The 20242-nt window shown below is 48.8% G+C and overlaps 1 protein-coding gene across 1 annotated transcript in view; it reads right to left on the bottom strand.

The window, feature by feature from the left end:
* The window catches only part of LOC110294986 (kinesin-like protein KIF19), a 51420-nt gene extending 33179 nt beyond the window's left edge, over positions 1 to 18241 (bottom strand). The window contains exons 1-5 of the mRNA XM_085836338.1: positions 18155 to 18241; positions 17382 to 17462; positions 7074 to 7184; positions 3051 to 3138; positions 739 to 875 (exon numbers count right to left, since the gene is read on the bottom strand). Coding sequence (XP_085692464.1) covers positions 739 to 875; positions 3051 to 3138; positions 7074 to 7184; positions 17382 to 17462; positions 18155 to 18241 — 504 coding nt within the window. The remainder of the gene's footprint in view (positions 1 to 738; positions 876 to 3050; positions 3139 to 7073; positions 7185 to 17381; positions 17463 to 18154) is intronic.
* Between the last annotated feature and the right edge of the window lie 2001 nt (positions 18242 to 20242).

Raw genomic sequence — 20242 nt, 5'->3', positions numbered from 1 at the left:
TGCGTGAGATACTTGTCAGCCTGGAGCTCTGTCATTAAACTACCTCATGTGTTTACATCAAGACAGTCTCTCGTGATTCCTTGGGTGTGCGCACCATCTCAAGACTTTTGAGTGGGGGTGGGGGTCTCCCCACTGAGGTCTTTCAATACCTATATACATAAAATAAAATTTTTTCTTTCTTTCTTTTTCTTTTTTTCTTTCTTTCTTTTTTTTTTTTTTTTTTTGAGACATGGTTTCTCTGTGTAGCCCTATCTGTCTTGGAACTCACCCAGTAGACCAGGTTGGACTCAAACTCAGAGATCCTCCTGCCTCTGCCTCCTGAGTGCTGCAAAAGCCTCTATGTAAAATCACTATGCCTGGCTTAAATAATTTTTAAATGATTTTATTAGTATCGGTCCTTTGCCTGCATCTGTGTGTGTGTGTGTGTGTGTGTGTGTGTGTGCATCACTTGCATGTAGTGCCTTCATAGGCCAGAAGAGGGCGTCAAATCCCCTAGAACTGGAGTTACAGTTGTGTGCTGCCATGTGGGTGCTGGGAATTGAACCTAGGTCCTCTGGAAAAGCAGCCAAAGCTCCTAACTGCTGAGCCATCTCTCCATTCCTCTCAAATATAGTTGAAAGAACCAATTAGAAGCCTCAGCTGCTGGAGAACTCACACCCTGAGAATAAGTTCTGCACAGGCGATCGGTGCTGTACCCATTCTGCAGTTGATGCAACTGAGACAGGAAAGCTGGCTCACCTCCAGGTAAGACATAGACACACTATACTCCATGTTGTCCTGGGTCTCCTCGATGGCCTGGAAGAGGTCGGTGAGGGTCTGCAGGTAGATGCCAGGCTCCGCATCCACGCCCAGCATGGTGTGAGTCTTCCCAGCACCTGTGGAGGGTGGGGCGCAAGTGTGCAGTGCAAGAAGAGGCATGACACACTGCAGGGTTTGGGGGTACTCTATAAGGGCATTTCATGGGTCCCATCCCCATTTGCCCCCAAGAAGGATAACGGGGGCTCATCCTTTCCCTTAAGCCCATCACATCACTGACGGGTGACTGAATGAAGCAGCCCTGTCCCCGCACACAGACAGGGCTCCAGTCCCCACACAAGGAGAAGAGAACTGGCTTCACTCTGTAGACCCAGGACGAGGCAAGCAATTATTTCTCAGCTAGATTCCTGCCCCCCACTTTCCTTTTCTATTCTTATTTATTTTGAGACAAAGTCTTGTTATATAGCCAAGGCTGGCCTGGAACTTGTAAGTTTCCTGCCTTAGTTTCTCAAAGAACTGGGGTGACAGACAAGGCTGCGCCACGCCACCTGTTTGCCACCACTGACTGAGTTTTATTCAGAGCCTCTGAGAAGGAATCTGTGCCCCTCACCCCCCGAGCAGAAAACACAGGGGTTGAATCTCCCCTGATGGCTTTGTGGTCTGGGGCAGTTGTCTCATTCCCAAGACTCTTTTCTGTGGCTGGGGATTACTCTCACATTTCAGGGCTCTGTGGATGACAAAGCCCAGTGAATAGGCCCCTGGTGTCTCTAAGGAAGCTGGGGATGTAGCTCAGTGCTAGAGTGCATGAGGCCCTGGGTTTGATCCCTGATGCTACCAAAAATATATAAATATAGGGCTAGAGAGATGGCTCAGCAGTTAAGAGAACCAGCTGCTCTTCCAGAGGTCCTGAGTTCAACACCCAGCACCCACATGGTGGCTCACAACCATCAATAATGGGATCTGATGCCCTCTTCTGGTGTGTCTGAAGAAAGCAATGATGTACTAATATAAGTAAGATAAATAAATCTTTAGTGTGTGTGTGTGTGTGTGTGTGTGTGTGTGTGGTGTGTGTGTGGTGTGTGGTGTGGTGTGTGTGTGTGTGTGTGTGGTGTGGTGTGTGTGTGTGTGTGGTGTGTGTGTGTGTGTGTGTATGTGTATGTGTGTGTGTGTATATGTGTGTGTGTGGTGTGTGTGTGTGTGGGGGTGTGGTGTGTGTGTGTGTGTATGTGTATGTGTGTGTGTGTGGTGTGTGTGTGTGTGGTGTGTGTGTGTGTGTGTGTGTGTGTGTGGTGTGTGTGTGTGTGTGTGTGTGTGTGTGGTGTGTGGTGTGTGGTGTGGTGTGTGTGTGTATGTGTGTGGTGTGTGGTGTGGTGTGTGTGCGTGTGTGTATGTGTGGTGTGTGTGTGGTGTGGTGTGTGTGTGTGTGTGTGGTGTGGTGTGTGTGTGGTGTGTGGTGTGGTGTGTGTGTGTGTGTGTGTGTGGTGTGTGTGTGTGTGTGGTGTGGTGTGTGTGTGTGTGTGTGTGGTGTGGTGTGTGTGTGGTGTGTGGTGTGGTGTGTGTGTGTGTGTGGTGTGTGGTGTGTGTGTGTGTGTGTATGTGTATGTGTGTGTGTGGTGTGTGTGTGTGTGTGTGGTGTGTGTGTGTGTGTGTGCGGTGTGTGTGTGTGTGTGTGGTGTGTGGTGTGGTGTGTGTGTGTGTATGTGTGTGTGTGGTGTGTGTGTGTGTGTGTGTGTGTGTGTGTGTGGTGTGTGGTGTGGTGTGTGTGTGTGTGTGTGTGGTGTGTGTGTGTGTGTGTGTGTGTGGTGTGGTGTGTGTGTGTGTGTGTGGGGTGTGTGTGTGTGTGTGTGTGTGTGGTGTGTGTGTGTGTGTGTGTGTGGTGTGTGTGTGTGTGTGTGTGTGTATGTGTGTGTGTGGTGTGTGTGTGTGTGTGTGTGTGTGTGTGTGTGGTGTGTGTGTGTGTGTGTGTGTGTGTATGTGTGTGTGTGGTGTGTGTGTGTGTGTGTGTGTGTGTGTGTGTGTGGTGGGGGGTTGCAAATGAGTTGGTAGTGCGCTCACCTAGCATACACAGATGCCTGGGTTCCATCTCTAGCTCAGCATAAACCAGGTGTAGCGGCACACACTTATAACAACCCTGACACTTGGGAGGTGGAAGCAGAAGGGCCAGGGGTTCAAGGTCATCCTTGACTACATAGTGAGTTTAAGGCCAGCCTGAGACCTTATCTCTAAAAAGGGGGCATGGGGCCTCTGCTGGCACCTTGCACATACCCTCTTGGGGACAATGCCCAACCCAGTACCTGAGGGTCCATAGGCAAAAATGGTCGTGTTGTATCCAGAGATGACGCCTTCCACTAAATGCTGGATGGTGGCACAGTATACAGTTTCCTGCAGACAGACAGGACGACAGACAGTTAGGGGATAGTACAGCCCTAATTAGAGGACCTATTGTTTAGAAATGGCAGCACCCAGGAGACAGAGGCAGTTGGAGCTCTGTGAGTCCAAGGCCAGCTTGGTTTATATAGTGAGTTCCTGGTCAGCCAGAGCTACATTAGAGGAACACTTTCTTGAAAAAAAACAAAAAGAACCAGCAAGAACAGAGAAGACAGGGAACAGCCCTTGGGAGGCAGAGGCAGGTGGATCTCTGTGAGTTTGTGGCCAGCCTGGTCTACACAGCGAGTTCCAGGACAGCAAGGGCTATAAAGTGAGAGTATATATCATAATTAAGCAAACAAGCATTTGGGAGTTTCCCGATGGAGGCCTGACACGTGCTAGGACCTAGCCATTCCTGAGGCATCTGCAGGAACTGAGAGATTGAGGATGGGCTTAGAATCCCACAACATCATCAGGACCCCTTTTCATGGTATGAAGCTGGGCAAGGAGCGGAGCCTTGTGAAAGAACGGCAGCAATGTCCAGCAAGGGATGTGCACATGAAAGCCCAAGGAGAGACACCTGGCACTAGTGAGCGAGGCACAGGCTTATCTACCTGGACCACCAGCACCCCGAGTGTCCACTCTGGTGCAGCCCGGACCACTCATGGCTTCCTCAAGCTGGGCTGAAAGCCACCAAACCCAACCTGTCTTTTCACTGTGGCTACAGACAGGCACAGGATAGTCTGGATTTGGGCTCTTCTGTATGAGGTGTGACCTCAGACAAATGCCTCACATGTAGAACAAGGAAGTGTGTGTTTGCGTTTGTGTGTGTGTGTAAATAGGGTTCCATGTAGTCCAGGCTAGCCAAACTTGCAATGTAGCTAAGAATGACTTTATTATTATTATTTTTTTTTTTTTTGGTTTTGGTTTTTCGAGACAGGGTTTTTCTGTGTAGCCCTGGCTGTCCTGGCACTCACTTTGTAGACCAGGCTGGCCTCGAACTCAGAAATCCGCCTGCCTCTGCCTCCCCAGTGCTGGAAGAATGACTTTAAACTCCTTATCTTCTTGCCTCTACCTCTTGATGGCTGGCTGTCACAGGTACATGTCTTCACACCCAGCTAGGGGGCGGAAATATTTCTGAGCATTCTATAAGGATGTCGTGAGGCTTGGGAGGGACACTGGAGCTCTGAGTGTAGCATGAAGTAGCTCGCTGATGGCTGTCAGTAACCAGGCCCCTCTGTGGAATGCCGTCACGGCCTCTGCTCAAGGTAGCTGGGAAGCCACTCTGCTTTACAGTGATGGCTTAGTCCTGAACTGAGGGCGATTGCGGCACTGCCAAACGTAGCCAGATGGGCCTGGTAGCATAGGTCTTTAATCCCAGCACTTGGGAGACAGGCAGATCTCTGTGAGTTCAAAGCCAGCTGGGTCTACATATAAAGTTCCAGGGCAGCTAAGAATACATAGTCAGACCCTGTCTACAAAAATATAAATAAATAAATAAATAAATAAATAAATAGCCAGCATCCATCCCGGCAGGCCATTCTGGGTTAAGCAGCCTCATTGAGGTGCTGTCCCCATCCCTTTGTCTCCTGTGGCAGACATAGGACGCAGCCTAGCATAAGTACACCCTCCGGAGGATGACCCTGGACACTGAGCTACTTAACTAAGGCGCTGGATCCACTCCCTACCCCAACACGAATCAGCCTCGGTGTCGTGTTTAAACAGCCAGGACAGAAGCATGGGGCTGTGCCTGCTGTTTGCCAGGTATTGTAAGCCCAAGGGCTCCCACCGACCCTGCTGAAGCTCTGAGGAGTGCATGCTGAATGAAGCCAGTGTCCTAGGGAGAAGGCCCAGCTGGAGGCTCCAGCAGAGCCTCAAGCCACTGTCAGAATCCAATGAGGACCAGGCAGGGACAAGGCGGCACAACCAGGGACATGCAGCTCAACAGAATCTCCGAGAACCACAGCCCATTGAGTGTCTTAATCTTAATATGTGTGCCCCTCACAGAGCCATGGGCAGTGGCAGTGTAGCCACTTGGTACAGGAGTGGCGTCCTGCAGCAGCTGGAAGCTAGGAGATAGTTCACATGTCTGGGGACAAGCCTCTTAGAAGCAAAAGGGCTTCTAGGCAGAGTGGTGCACATCTGCAGTGGCACACCTGTAATCAGGCTGTGGGATGTTAAAGCCAAGAGAGGGGAGTTTAAGGCCATTCTAAACTACAACGTGAGTTTGTGCCAACCTGGTCTACAGAGTGAATTCAAAGCTAGCCTGGGCTATATAATGAGACTCTGTTGGGGAGAGAGAGAGAGAGAGAGAGAGAGAGAGAGAGAGAGAGAGAGAGAGAGAAGGAAAGAAAGGAAGGAAGGAAGGAAGGAAAGAAGGAAGGAAGGAGGAAGAAGGAAGGAAGGAAGGAAGGACGGAAGAAAGGAAGAAAGAAAGAGAGAGAGAGAGAGAGAGAGAAGGAAGTGAGGAGCAGGGTGGGTGGCTCAATGGTGAAGAACACTGGTTGCTCTTACAGAGGATCTGAGTTCAGTACTCAGCACCTATCTGGTGACTCACAACTGTCTGTAACTCCAGTTCCAGAGAAGCTGATATCCTCTTTTAGCCTCTGTAAGTACCAGGGCATATACACAGTACATATGTATACATGCAAGCAAACATTTATGCACATAAGAAATTTTTTTTTTTTTTTTTTGGTTTTTCGAGACAGGGTTTCTCTGTATAGCCCTGGCTGTCCTGGAACTCACTTTGTAGACCAGGCTGGCCTCGAACTCAGAAATCCGCCTGCCTCTGCCTCCCGAGTGCTGGGATTAAAGGCGTGCGCCACCACACCCGGCTCAAGAAATTTTTTTGATTAAAAAAAAAAATTAAAAAAAAAAAAGGCAGGTGCATCTCTGAGTTCGAGGCCAGTCTGGTCTACAGAGTGAGTTCTTAGCTACACAGAGAAACCCTGTCTCAAAAATAAATAAATAAATAAATAAATAAATAAAGCACTTGGAAAAATATTGTGGCATGTTGGCGCATGTCTTTAATGCAAACACTTGGGATGCAGAGACAGGTGGATCTCTGAGTTTGAGACCAGCTTGGTCTACCAAGCAAGTTCCTGGACAGCCAGGGCTACACAGAGAAATCTTGTCTTGAAAAACCTAAACAAACAAACAAACAAACAAACAAACAAACGAATGAATGATCTCCCCCAGATGCTGCTAGCCTGTGGCTGTGACATTCAATTTCTGGGTCCTTTCTTCAAATTCTGCCTTCATTGCTACCCCTGATGAGCCCTGGCTCCCCTCTGTGAGGTTAGGTTGCCTGTGGTAACCTCTGTCCTTACAGATGGTGGCAGTGATATACACGATGCATGAGAAAGAAGAGATCAAAGCCTTTCTGGGTGAGCTCCTTGTCACTCCCTGTCTGTGAGATGCTCATGCTACGAACTCCTCTCACTAGACCCCTGCCCATCTTCATGACAGGTCCCAGCCTCTATGTACTGCCTCTATGTCCCTTCTTGGAGAGGGCCCTGCTGGCCACCCGTGTTGCAATGAGCAGTACACCCGTGCTCAGCTTTCCCCTGACCAACATTAGTGTGTCCCTACAGCATGTGCAGGGAAGGAACAGATGAACAAACTTAGGAGAAGCCCCCAGAGCAGGCAGCAGGACCCCTGTGTCCACAGGTGGACCACATTTGCTTGGTCCCTGGGATGGGTTTTTTCCCCACGACCTCCTTTGTTTTCAGGGAAGCTTGAGGAAGACAGAGATGAGACATCCCAGCGCCTGGGCCCAGGGCGCTCCTGGGATTAGAGGCAGGGGGCGTGGTATGCACCTGAGATGCATGCTGGGATTAGAGGCAGGGGGCGTGGTATGCACCTGAGATGCATGCTGGGATTAGAGGCAGGGGGCGTGGTATGCACCTGAGATGCATGCTGGGATTAGAGGCAGGGGGCGTGGTATGCACCTGAGATGCATGCTGGTCAAACACGGTGTCAAATATAAAGGTCCGCTCCCGAGACCGATGTGCTCGCAGAGTGTCCTCCGGGTCTTCGCCTGGGTCCATGAGCACAACCACCTGGACACAGTAAAACAGAAGGGTCAGGGAAGGGCCAGTCAGACCCTGGTAAGCATCCCAGACCTGTAGCTTCATCCAGAAGCAAGGCCAGAAATGGCTGTAAGTCTATACAGTCTTTTTTCTCCCTCTCTTCCCTTCTCTCCCTCTCTTTATGTGTATTCATATACAGAGGCTAAGGTTAGAATGTCTTTTTTTTTTTTTTTTTTTTTTTTCAGACAGGGTCTAACTCTGTAGCTCTGGCTAACCTGGAGCTCACTGTGTAGACCAGGCTGACCTCAGACTCAGAGATCTGCCTGCCTCTGCCTCCCGAGTGCCTGGTTTAAGGTGTGCACTGCCTCTGCAGGCCTCCGGTTGTCTTTCTCATTTGCGCCTCCATTTTTTTGAGGCAGGGCTTCATTGAGCCTGCAGTTTGCCATTTCAGCTCGACTGGCTGGCCTGCCAGCTCCTGGGGTCTTCCTGTCTCTGTTATCTAGTTCTAGAGTTACAGGCTCACACAGCTGCATCTGGCTTTTGTGTGGGTTCTGGGGATCCGACCTCAGGTCCTTGTGCCTCCTTAGTGAGTACCTTACCCTGTCTCACTCACTCACTGGGGGACGGTGTCACCTGACGTCACTCACCCAAGGCATGACCATACAACCCCGCCTCAGCCAGTGGGCTCCATAGTCACATAAATGGCCAGACAACCCCAAGGCAAGGGAAAGCAGCCTGTCATGCTTCGACAACCCTACCCAACACACCACACCTCCACCCACCCACTCTGGCCCCATACTGATGGGCCGTCTTATAAACTAATGCCTTAGAGAAGGCAGGAGGCTGTGGAAACTGTAGAGTGCTGGACAGGCCACTTTACTACTGCGTTCACCTCACAGGACAGGGAAGGCAAAGCGCCTGTCCCAAAGCCTCCACCCACATGCTCCATTCTCTGAGAGCCTGGCAGTCCCCAGAGCCCCTCAGTCCCTATAAACATTATTATCAGGCAAGCCAGTTAAGATCCTTGGGGGCAAAGGGATTAAAGGAGTCTGCCCCAGGGACAACAGGGGGCAGGGAAATGGGTAGAGGCCAACTGTAACCTGGCTGATAGCAACATGAGGCTCAGCATCAGAGAGGAACTGAGAAGTGGGGAGCGAGCTGGGTGGTTCTGGGGTCCTGTCACATGACCACTATTTGCCCCTCCTGTGTTCTTAGCTTTGGAAACTGCAGTTCTGGGAGGCCAGGCTCTGCCAGGGCTTCTCCTGGCTTCTGGCCAGCACTTGCTCGGTGACATAAGCTGAATCTCTTTGCTTTCTTTCCTCCTGGGGGATGCCTGTGTCACAGCGGCCAGGACAGGGCTGCAGGAGGACTTAGATGGGTCTCCAGCTGGGACCCTCTGAACAACAGGGCCTGAGAGGGGACTTTAGAGTTGTGAGTCAGTGATGTTCAAGGGTAGGGGTGTGCATGCCATGGTGGGGACAACTTTTGGGAGTTGGGGCCCTCCTGCACTCCCATGGGAGCTTGGGATCTCAAGTTAGATCATCAGGCTTACCCAAAAACACCTCTCCTTACAGCCTCTCTGAGGCTGTCTTGTTGGCCTCAGCAAAATATTTTGTTGTTATAATGAGCATTAGTGAACATTACACACAGAGAAAATATTTATATATGTATAAATACACATATATACAATATATGTAATATAAATATATACTGCATATTATATTACATATGTATAATATAAATATATAGTGCATATTATATATTATACATGCATAATATAAATGTATATTGCATATTATATACATATGTATAATATAAATATATACTGCATATTATATATTACATATGTATAGTAGCTGAGGTCAATGGGTCAGTGGAATGGCTCAGCAGGTGAAGGAGCTTACCATGCAAGTTTGCTGGCCTGAGTGTCATTCCCAGGACCCATGGGTGGTTGTGTGAGTGAAATGTCCTGCATAGGCTCAGATATTTGAATACATGGTCCCGGGTTGGTGCTGCTGTTTGGGAAGGATTAGGAGGTGTGGCCTTGCTGGAGGAAGTACGTCCTGGAGGGCTGGCTTGGAGGTTTCAAAGCCATGCACCAGCACCAATGTATTCTCTCCGCTTCCTGTTTGCAGTTTAAGATATGAGCTCTCAGCTTCCAGCTCCATTGTCATGACTCCACTCTGTCACATGGACTCTGTCCTGGCTAGTTTTATGTCAATTTGACTCAAGCTAAAGTCATCTGAGAGGAGGGAACCTCAATTGGAAAAAAAAAAAATGTCTCCATAAGATCAGGCTGTAAGCAAGCTAAGTAGGACGTTTTCTTAACTAGTGATCAAGTAAGGAGGGCCCAGCCTGTTGTGGGCAGTGCCAGCCCCTGGGTTAGTGATCCTGGGTGATGTAAGAAAGCAGGCTGAGCAAAACAGTAAGCAGCACCCTCCATAGCCTCTGCATCAGCTCCTGCCTCCAATTTGAGTTCCTGTACCGACTTCCTTTAATGACGAACAATGCTGTGGAAGTGTAAGCAAAATAAGCCCTTTCCTCCCCAACTCGCTTTTGACCATGTTTTATCACAGCAATAGTAATCCTGACCCAGACAGACTCTTATCTCTTTAGAATCATAAGCCCAAGTAGACTTTTCAAGTTGCCTTGGTCATGGTAGCAGCAGACAAGTAACTGATATTACTTGTAAAGATATAAGGAGAGAACTGAGTCCACAGACTTGTCCACTTCTATGCTGTGGCATGCAAACCTATATATCTCACACACACACAAAACCACCCTCCAATAATAATAATAATAATAATAATAATAATAATAATAATAATAATAATGTCTTTCTGCCATCTTGGCACCTGTGGAGGCCTTCTAGGAATAGAACTTCTAAAAGCAGCAAGTATGTTTAGAAGGCTGTGGTGCAAGATGAGTTTTGCTGGCTACAAGCAAGGTTCCCAGAACAAAAGAGAGCATACAGGTCTTAAGATTGTAGGTATTTGGGGCTGGAGAGATGGCTCAGCGGTTAAGAGTACTGACTGCTCTTCCAGAGGTCCTGAGTTCAATTCCCAGCAACCACATGGAGGCTCACAGCCATCTGTAATGGAATACAATGCCTCTTCTGGTGTGTCTGAAGACAGCTACAGCGTACTCATATACATACAATAAATAAATAAATAAATGTCTTTTAAAAAAAATTGAAGATGAGCCGGGTGTGGTGGCACACACATTTAATCCCAGCACTCGGGAGGCAGAGGCAGGCAGATTTCTGAGTTCGAGGCCAGCCTGGTCTACAGAGTGAGTTCCAGGACAGCCAGGGCTACACAGAGAAACCCTGTCTCGAAAAACAAAACAAAAAAAAACCCAAAAAACAAAAAAAAAAAAATTGAAGATGTTTATGCCCAAGATGAAACTGTGATCTAGTTAGGTAAGAGATGTGCTTATGTGTATGTATCAAAAAACAATACGGTCATTCCTGGAGGCAAACCAAACAAAACCAGAGGGATCTGGGGTAAAGTAACTTGGGCCCATGGAAACAGCATCATGGTTCATGCCAAATTCTGAAGCAACCTGGATTTAAACTAATGGAAAGTAAATTTTAAAAAGTGGATTTGTAGCCGGATGTGGTGGTGCATGCCTTTAATCCCAGCAGTCGGGAGGCAAGGCAGGTGGATTTCTGAGTTCGAGGCTAGGTTGGTCTACAAAGTGAGTTCCAGGACAGCCAGGGCTACACAGAGAAACCCTGTCTTGAGAAACAAACGAAGAAGAAAGAAGAAAGAAGAAAGAAGAAAGAAGAAAGAAGAAAGAAGAAGGAGAAGGAGAAGGAGAAGGAGGAGAAGGAGAAGGAGAAGAAGGAAGAAGAAGAAGAAGAAGAAGAAGAAGAAGAAGAAGAAGAAGAAGAAGAAGAAGAAGAAGAAGAAGAAGAAGAAGAAGAAAGTGGATTTGTATTCTTATAAAAAATAAAATAACAATAATAAATAAGTACCCTTTTTTAAAAACTTTATTTATTGTATGAGTGCCCTGCTGTATATACATCCACATGTCAGTAGAGGGCATCGGATGGATCCCTTTATAGATGGTTGTGAACCACCATATGGTTGCTGGCAATTGAACACAGGACCTCCGGAAGAACAACCAGGGCTCATAACGGCTGAGCCATCTCTCCAGCCTAATAAGTAGCCTTTTCATTTACCAGTGTTTTTCAACCTGTGGGTCGCAACCGTCTCGGTTGAACGAACCTTTCATAGGGAATTTCGGTTGCCTAAGGCCATCAGAAGTATCATATATTTATGTTACTATTAATAGCAGTAGCAAAATTATAGTTATGAGGAAGCAACAAAAATAATTTTACAGCTGGAGGTCACCACATGAGGAACTGTATTAAAGGGTTGCAGCAATAGGAAGGCTGAGGACCACTCTTATATACCAATGACAAACACCTAAGGAAGAAATTACACGTGCTCCCGTTCACAACTGCTTCAGGGGGGAAAAAAAAACAACTTTCAATAGACCTAACCAAGGAGTGAATTGTCTCTATAACAAGAACTTTAAAACCCTTGAGAGAAACTGAAGACTCTAGAAGATCGACCAATCTCCTATACTCTCAGACCACACCCATGAAGACTGAAAATGGCCCTCCTACAGAAAGCAGTCTACAGATCCAATGCAATCCCCATCAAAATGCTAACACTTCTTCACAGAAGAAACAATCTGAAAATTCATTTAGGAAAAAAAAAAAAAAGACCTTGGATAGTCAAAGCCAACCTGATTACAGAGAATACCACTGGGGGATGGCCATGTACCACAGAGACATCATAAACCCAATGGCTCTGCACTGGCACAAAGTTAGACACATAGGTCATTCATTCAATTTTTGAGACAATGTTTCTCTGAGTAACCCTGCCTGTCCTGGAATTTTGTAGGCCAGACTGGCCTTAAACTCAGAGATCTGCCTGCCTCTGCCTCCCAATAATTGCTCTTGCAAAGGACCTGAATTTGGTCCCCATCACCCATGTTGGGTAGTTCAAAACCACTTGTGACTCCAGTTCCAGGGGATTCGATGCCATCTTCTGGCTTCTATGGGCAGCTGGCATGAATGTGGTGCACAGACATACATGCAGGCAAAACACTCATACCTGTTTTTTAAAAAAGTGTTCACCATCCTTAGCCATGGTAGAAATGCAAATTAAATCTACTTCAAGATGCCACCTCACCCCTGTCAAATGGCTACCATGAACCAACAGTAATGTTTATGTTGGTGGGAACGCACACCGGAAGGGGCGTTCTGGTAACCAGTGTGGAGGTTTCTCAAGAAGCTAAAACCAGGACTGGAGAGATGGCACAGCAGTTAAGAGCACTGGCTGCTCTTCCAGATGCCACAATGTGTCGGGAGCAAGCAAAGTCCTGAGTGAATGTGTCTTGTTGACTTGGGCACTGCCAGCCAGGTCAAGGACCCCAGCAAGTCCTTGGGAGTGGCAAAGGCTTCTCTGGGTGAGGCTCAGAGCGATTATAAAGCCTTCCTCTGGTCCAAATATAAATGCTGGCAGTGTGTGCAGCCAATGCCTAGCCTTCAAAGGCTGGCAGACAAACCTATCATAGGTTTCCCTGCCTGGACACTCATGGCCTGAAGACTTCTCCTACAGAGGCTGTTCCTCTGGCTTCCTTCTTTATTGGTAAGCAATAACTCCACCTCCCTGTTCTGCAGCATAAAATGAGCACTCTGAGCTTCTGCATCCAAGAGCTGTTCTGTGGTTTTTTTCATCCCCCCAATGTCCTAGTTGTTTGTTTTGTTTTGTTTTGTTTTGTTTCCAGAGACAGGGTTTCTCTGTGTAGCCCTAGCTGTCTTAGAACTCTGTAGACCAGGCTGGCCTGGAACTCACAGACCCGCCTGCCTCTGCTTCCTAGGTGGGATTAAAGACGTCCACCACCATTACCTGCCTTTTTTTTTTTTTTTAATGTACAGTGGTGTGTGGTGTAAGCCCATAGATAAGGACCTCAGGTGCCCTGCTTTGTCTGCCCTATTCCCTTGAGACAGGGTCTCTCCCTGTCTAACCCTGGGTTTACCAGCAGTCCCAGCAAACCTGTCCCTACCTACAGCACTTGGGTTACAGATGTGCCAGTACGGCCATGCCCACCTTTCTACATGGGTGCTGGGGGTTCCAACCAAGACCCTCTGACAGTCTCCCTAGCCCTCGTTTTTTTTTTTTTTTTTTTTTTTTTTTGAGAAAGGGTCTAGCTATGTAGCCCAGGCTGGCTTGCCTTGCCTTAGCCAGCCAGTGACAGAATTACAGACATGAGCCACCACACCCGGAAGGGAAGGTCTCTTGTTTTAAAGAGGCATATGATGGAAGGTTTGGGTGGGGAGGGGTGTTGTGTCCCAATTGACTCCAAGTGCTCCAGAGAAAAGGAGTCAGTGCTCAGGGGAGAGGGCAGAGTGAGGCACATATGTGAGTGGGGGGAACCCTGGCTTCCTGGCACCCCTACCACCTCTCGGTTGGTTTGAAATTATTTCAGAATTAAAAGAACAGTAACTGGGCTTGGTGGTGCACACCTTGAATCCCAGCGCTTGGGAACAAGTGGAAGTCTCTGAGTTTGAGGCCAGCCTGATCTGTATATAGTCAGCCTGAAGCAGAAGGGGAGGAAGATGGGAGGAAGGAAGAAGAGAATTGAACTTATCACAGCACAGATGAACCTGAAAAACACTGAGCCACACATAGACAGTCACACATGAAATGCCCAGAAACCAGACTCAAAAGCGGGGTAGTAGCTGACAGGAGTGGGGGTGCCTTCCATGGGGAGAAAAAAACCTCTGGATATATATGCTGATTGTATAGCTGTGAAAGGACTAAACGCCCTTCAATTGCTTGCTTGAAAAGGAGGAGTTAGGGCTGGTGAGATGGCTCAGTGGGTAAGAACACCCGACTGCTCTTCCGAAGGACCGAAGTTCAAATCCCAGCAACCACATGGTGGCTCACAACCATCCGTAATGAGATCTGACTCCCTCTTCTGGAGTATCTGAAGACAGCTACAGTGTACTTATATATATATAATAAAAATAAATAAATCTTTAAAAAAAAAAAAGAAAAGAAAAGGAGGAGTTAGGGGGACATGACAGGAGTTTGAGAGAAGAAATGGGAAGGGGGAAGTGATGTAATTATATTTTAATTAAGGAAAAAAACAAACAGGTGAGTCTCAGGTTGGGCCAGTTATTGGTTGGCCGTTCCCTCAGTCTCTGCTCCATGTACCCTGTCCCTGCATTTCTTATAGACAAGGAATAATTTTAGGTCAGAAGTTTTGTGGGTGGGTTGGTGTCCCTATCACTCTATTGGGGATCCTGCCTGGCTATAAAAGCTGGCCTCTTCAGGTTCCATATCCCGATACTGTGTACAGTTAAGGACATCCCCACTGATTCTTAAGTGCCTCCCTTATACCTGGTCTCTATCTCTTCCTGGAGATGCCCCCACCTCCCCACCTCCCCACCCCCCCACCCCCATCAGTTTCAGATTTCCTTTAACTCTCATGGCTATCCCATGGGCAAGTACCAATCCCTGATACATTAATGATCTGTTATGCTTGCACACAGGAGACTAGCATGGCTGTTCTCTGAGAGGCTCCATCCAGCTGCTGACTCAGACAGATGCAGATACGCACAGCCAAACAGGGATGGAGCTTGGGGACTCTAATGGAAGAACAGGCGGAAGGATTGTGGCCCCTAAGGGGACAGGAACTCCACAGGAAGACCAACAGAATCAACTACCCTGGACCCTTGGGGCTCTGAGTCAGAACCACCAACCAAACAACATACAAGTGCTGGACCTAGGCTTCTCTGCTCATATATAGCAGATGTGCAGCTTGGTTTTCCTGTGGGTCCCAAGCAACTGTAGTGGGGGCTGTCCCTAAAGCTTTTGCCTGTCCATGGGATATGTTCTTGTAGCTGGGCTGCCTTGTCTGGACTTAATGGCAGAGGATGAGCCTAGCTTCACAGAGACTTGATGTGCCAGGGTGGGGGATATCCAAGGACGCCCCTACCTGCTCAGAAGAGAAGGGGGTAGGGGAAAGGATTGTGGGAGGGCAGTGAGTGGGACGTAAAGTGAGTAAGTAAATAATAATAATAAACCCATGCACAGAAAAAGATGAAATTTGAACCAGGTATTGGTATACCTCTGCCATTGAAGCACTTAGGAGCTGAGGCCGGAGGAGTTCAAGACTAGCCTTGGTTACATGGGGAGTCACTGTCTCAAGAAGGAGAAGAAAAAAAAATTTCTGTGGTGTGTTAATTTCACCTTAATATTTTGTGTGTGCATAGTTGTGTATGCACTCATGTGTGTGTGCACACATGCATAGAAAGACCAGAGGTTGGCATCTTCTCAGCTGTTCTCCATCTGTTTTTGTTGTTTGGTTTTTTGAGACAGGGCTTCCCTGGATAGCCCTGGCTGTCCTGGAACTCCCTCTGTAGATCCAGGCTGGCCTAGAAATCTGCCTGTCTCTGCCTCCTGTGCCCCGAGATTACTAGAGATCTCACCCAAGCACACCCAGTCCCTCCACCTTATTTTTTAAAAACATGCGTTCTCACTGATTCTTGGGCTCCTGAGAATTTGGCTAGATTAGCTAACCATGGAACCTCAAGGATGCTCCTGTCCCCACTACTGGAGTGCTAGGATTGCCACCACACCCAGCTTTCCCCATGAGCTGGGTTTATAGTTCAGGTCTTCATTGCATGCACATCAAACATTAGCCAGGCTGCCCCTGGAGCCCTTTGCCTTGGCGTTGTCGTAACACGGGCTGTCCTGGAAGACTTTATGTATGAGTATCTTGCCGCTTCTCTGCAAGAGCAGCCGGGGCTCGTACTCCTGAGCTGTCTCTCTGGCTCCACACACTGTCTTCTCTACTGTGCTCAGTCACACATCCACACTTAGGAAGCACTGCCTTCCCCACGCAGCCCTCGTTCCCACCTGACTTGTGTCCTTATTGTTGGGCCTGAACCCTGGGCCCAGGTGTGCGCTGTTTAGCGGTCCATGACCTCAGTGCTGACTCACCCCATGGTAGGCAGCGCTGCCAATGTGCCCCTCCCCTGGGTGCCCCGAGCCCCACCGGGCAGCCTTTGGCAGGGATCTTTATCTATCCACCATTTGGGTTGTCGGTTCAAGTACAAACACTCTGCCTGAGCATTGTCTCACGAAGCACTGCAGTAACCTCCCTGGTGACCAACAGGGACGCACTGTGTGTCTCACAGAGCCTGGCTTGAGATTCTAAGTGACAGAATCTCACAAAACGACAAAAGCTTCTGAGGTGTGGGCAGCTGAGTATTGAGTCTTTCTTTGAAAGAGAGTCCTTGGCAGTGGCAGCCAGCAATCACCTCGTTCCTGAAATCAGACCTGGCATGCTAACCCTGCCCGCCAAGCCTCCTGCCCCTGCCCCATGCCCTCACTTTGGCGTCCCAGCAGAGACCTTTTTTTGGAGCTGACAGCCCCCAAAGAACTCCCTCTAATGCATTTTCTGTTAACAAAGAGAATTTGGGAGGCTGAAGCAGGAGGATTGCTGTAACTGCAAGACTAGTTAGCCTGGGATACATAGTAAAGTACTAGGTGAACCTGGGGGAGATACACACAAACACACACACACACATCTATCTATCTATCTATCTATCTATCTATCTATATCTATCTATCTATCTAGATAAATTCAAAAGAAAAACAGGAAAAAAAAAGAGAAAAAGAAAAAGAGAGGCAGAGTTAGTAAAGTGCTTGCCATTCAAGCTTGAGGACGTGGGTTCAAACCCACCCAAAGGACTGGGCATGGCGGCACACACTTGTAGTCCCACTGCTTGGGAAGCAGAAGCAAGAAAAACCCTAACTGCCTATCCAGCCCAACCTCACCAGTGCGTCCCAGGTCCCAGGGAAAATCTATCAAATACCGAACAGGACTGGAGAGATGGCTCAGCAGTGGGTAAAATTACCTGCTGTCAAATCCAAGGAACACACAGACAAACACTCACATACTCACACACACACTCACATACTCTTTCTCTCTCACACACACACACACACACACACTCACATACACATACTTTTTCACACACACACTCACTCTCTCTCTCTCTCTTTCTCTCTCTCTCACACACACACACACACTGAAATGCTGTGTATGAAATGCACTTGTCAGCTCAGCTCTGCCCCAGCCACCAGGTGCCTCTGTTAAGAGAGAACGAATGCCTCTAGTGTCCTCTAGCCTTACCTGGTCCCCCACTTTGTGGGCGATGACAGTGGCTCCTTCCTCCAGTTCTGTACTGTTGAGTGGACGGATCCGAAGCGCCACCTGTGGACAGGGCAGCACCAAGACCCTCAGCTAGACGCCCACTTCCCATCTGCCTGTGCTCAGTGAGGCAGTGAGCCCCTCCCCTCCATTCACCCCTAGACTCTACTTGCATGGAGCTGTTCATGCTTCCTAGAGAGGCTCTGAGGACCCAGTGGTGACATCACTCCCGTGGAATACAGAGACGAGGAACAACTTGCCCAAGGTCACTTAAGTGCCACTGTTAGCTATGATCAGAAACACAAGCTGCCCTCTCTGAGCATTCAGGAGAGGGAGCCTGAATGTTGCATGTCCCTCAGCTCTGCCAGCCTATGTGTATCCTCTTTGATGGTACCACGGAAGGCCAGCTCGCTCTTTACCAGTCACAGGTAGCCAGCAGGCTCTATGTGAAGTTCACCCCAAGGCCAAATGAGCTGAGGGTTCAGGTAGCCTGAATGAAACCTACCCCACGGCTGGGGTTGTAGTTCAGACCCTGGGCTAACGACAGAGGTTCAGAAAGGGGGGTACAGGTGTCTAGAGACCCACAGTGAGAAAGTATAATAGTATCACTGGGTCCCAGGAGAGGAAAATGGAGACCAGAACCACAACACTGTTCCTTAAAGGCTAAGAAGACCTGATCTATGAGTATAGGGTCTGGGGTTTCTACCCAGGCATAGAGGATGGAGTTAGCAGAGGCCATTAGAGAAGGGACTCACCATGAGCTGCTGGTCCTTGGGTTCCATCTCCCTCAGGGTTGGGCTGCCCCGGGCGGGAGAGGGGTCTGTGGTCTGTTGGGAGGGCATCCTCCAAGTCAGAACTAGAGGGGCTCCAGCTAACCAAGCTGAATCCGGGAGGCAAGGAGATCCTCCCAGCTCAGCCCCGCCTTGTTCCCCAGGCTCACTCTGATGACATCAGCTGGGTCCCCAGAGGTGGGGCTGGGCCAGCATTCAGCTCCTCTACTAACCTGGTGTCACCCCTACCAGTCTCTGGCCAGGACAGCCCTTGTGGTTTGAGTAGTCCGAAAGCAGCCAAGCAGATCTCAGAGATGCCATCATGATTGGGAGCCAACAAGAACTGTTCAGCCTGTCTCTAAGCTAAGCTCCCCTTGTGTCACAGGAGGCTCTGGTCTAGAGCTGAACCCACCCTACAGAACCCTGCAGTGTGGAGTCCAAGAGCAATGGTCACCCACCCAGGGGCCACCTCAGAACAGCAGGTCAGCGTGCTTGTGGCTTCTCACTTGAGGGAACTAAACAGCAACAGCTGAAGCCAAAGGAGACAATTTCAGCCATCAGTGACCTTGCCAGGTTCTTTCATAGACAACCAAGTGTCTGGTGGCCTTTCCAGCCTTCGGTGTCCATTTGTACACCCGGAGTGGGATTTAGGGTGGATCTGGTAGACTTACTTCCTCCACAGGGTCCCTGGGGGACAGTCCTGCTCTGTGACCGTGCCAGCCCAGCCAAGAAGACTGCACAGGCAGTGCCATTCAAGTACTTGGGGTGACAGGAGCTACTAAGAGCCAGGCTTAGGGGCCAGAGAGATGATTCAGCAGGTAAAAAAGGACTGACTACTCTTCCAGCACCCACAGAGCAGGTAACAAATGGCTGTTAACTCCAATTCCTGGGAATTCTGGCCTAGGGGGCACTGTACACAGGGTACATAGACACACAAGACAGACACACCCATTAGGGGGAAAAAAGCTTACTGGGTAGTAGTGACCACACCTTGTTTTTCTAAAACAGTTTCTGTGTAGTCCTGCCTGACCTGGAACTTGCTCTGTAGAGCAGGCTGACCTCCAACTCAGAAACCCACTTGCTTCTGCCTCCTGAGTACTGGGATAAAGGCCTGGCCTACAAAGCTGGTCCAGGACAGTGAGGACAACCAACGAAACCTTGTCTTGAAAATCAAAAGAAGCTAGGAGATGGTGTCACAACCCAGTACTTGGGAGGCAGAGGCAGGCAAATCTGAGTTCTGGGCCATCCTGGTCTACAGAGTAAGTTCCAGGCTACATATGGGAAACTCAAGTCTTGAAAAAACAAAAGCAAGCTACAGATTGATGCTATGAAACCCAAGCTTGGACTAAGGCCTGTGCCTAGAGCTGGAGCTAGTGACCCTTGGGTTGTGGGAAGCTTCCAGGCTCCCCAGAAGCAAGCCCCACCCTCTCTCTCAGAAATCAAACTAATTCAGCTGTGTGAGGCCAGAGAGACCACTCCTTAGATAACATTCCTCCCAGACAAACGTGGAGGCCAGGAAATGCCTGAGGACACAGGGCAAGAAAACACTGGCTGGGATTAGGGCCCAGGGGAACACCCTCCACCACACCCCCTCCTGGAGCCAAGGTGTGGAGATGAAGCCTGTGGCACCACCATAAACGCACCCAAACAGCTCTGAACACAGCTGTCCTGAGGCAGGAGGACTCCCTAAATTCCAGCTGCATCACACAAATGCTTTTACTTACAAATCACAGAAACCGAAATCACAATCAAGTTTCAAAGTGAAGAGCTTAGAGCTATGCAAATGTGCTGAAAGCTGTGCCTTTCTCTCACTGCTGTGAAACTATAAAAAACGTGTTTAAAGAACATGAGAGTAGCCAGTACTGTGGGGTAAAACTGCTGAAGAGGCCTGCAACCATGATCTAACTTCAGAGAGGTCAAAGGAATAAGGAACCGAAGGCACAGGAGGACTGGTGAGCCACCGCCCAGTGAAGCATGAAGGCCCAGATCTCTTCTGCTCCACATGCTAACCAGTCAGTCCTCTGCTAGAGGTACAGATGTAGCATGGCTGCAGGCCATGCTGGGGGGCTACCT

The sequence above is a fragment of the Mus caroli genome, unplaced genomic scaffold, assembly GCF_978045245.1.
Source record: "Mus caroli unplaced genomic scaffold, Mus_caroli_1 scaffold_4, whole genome shotgun sequence".
Classification (NCBI taxonomy): Eukaryota; Metazoa; Chordata; class Mammalia; order Rodentia; family Muridae; genus Mus; species Mus caroli.
Note: the sequence above shows the minus strand (reverse complement) of the source record. Positions and strands in the feature narration are given on the sequence as shown.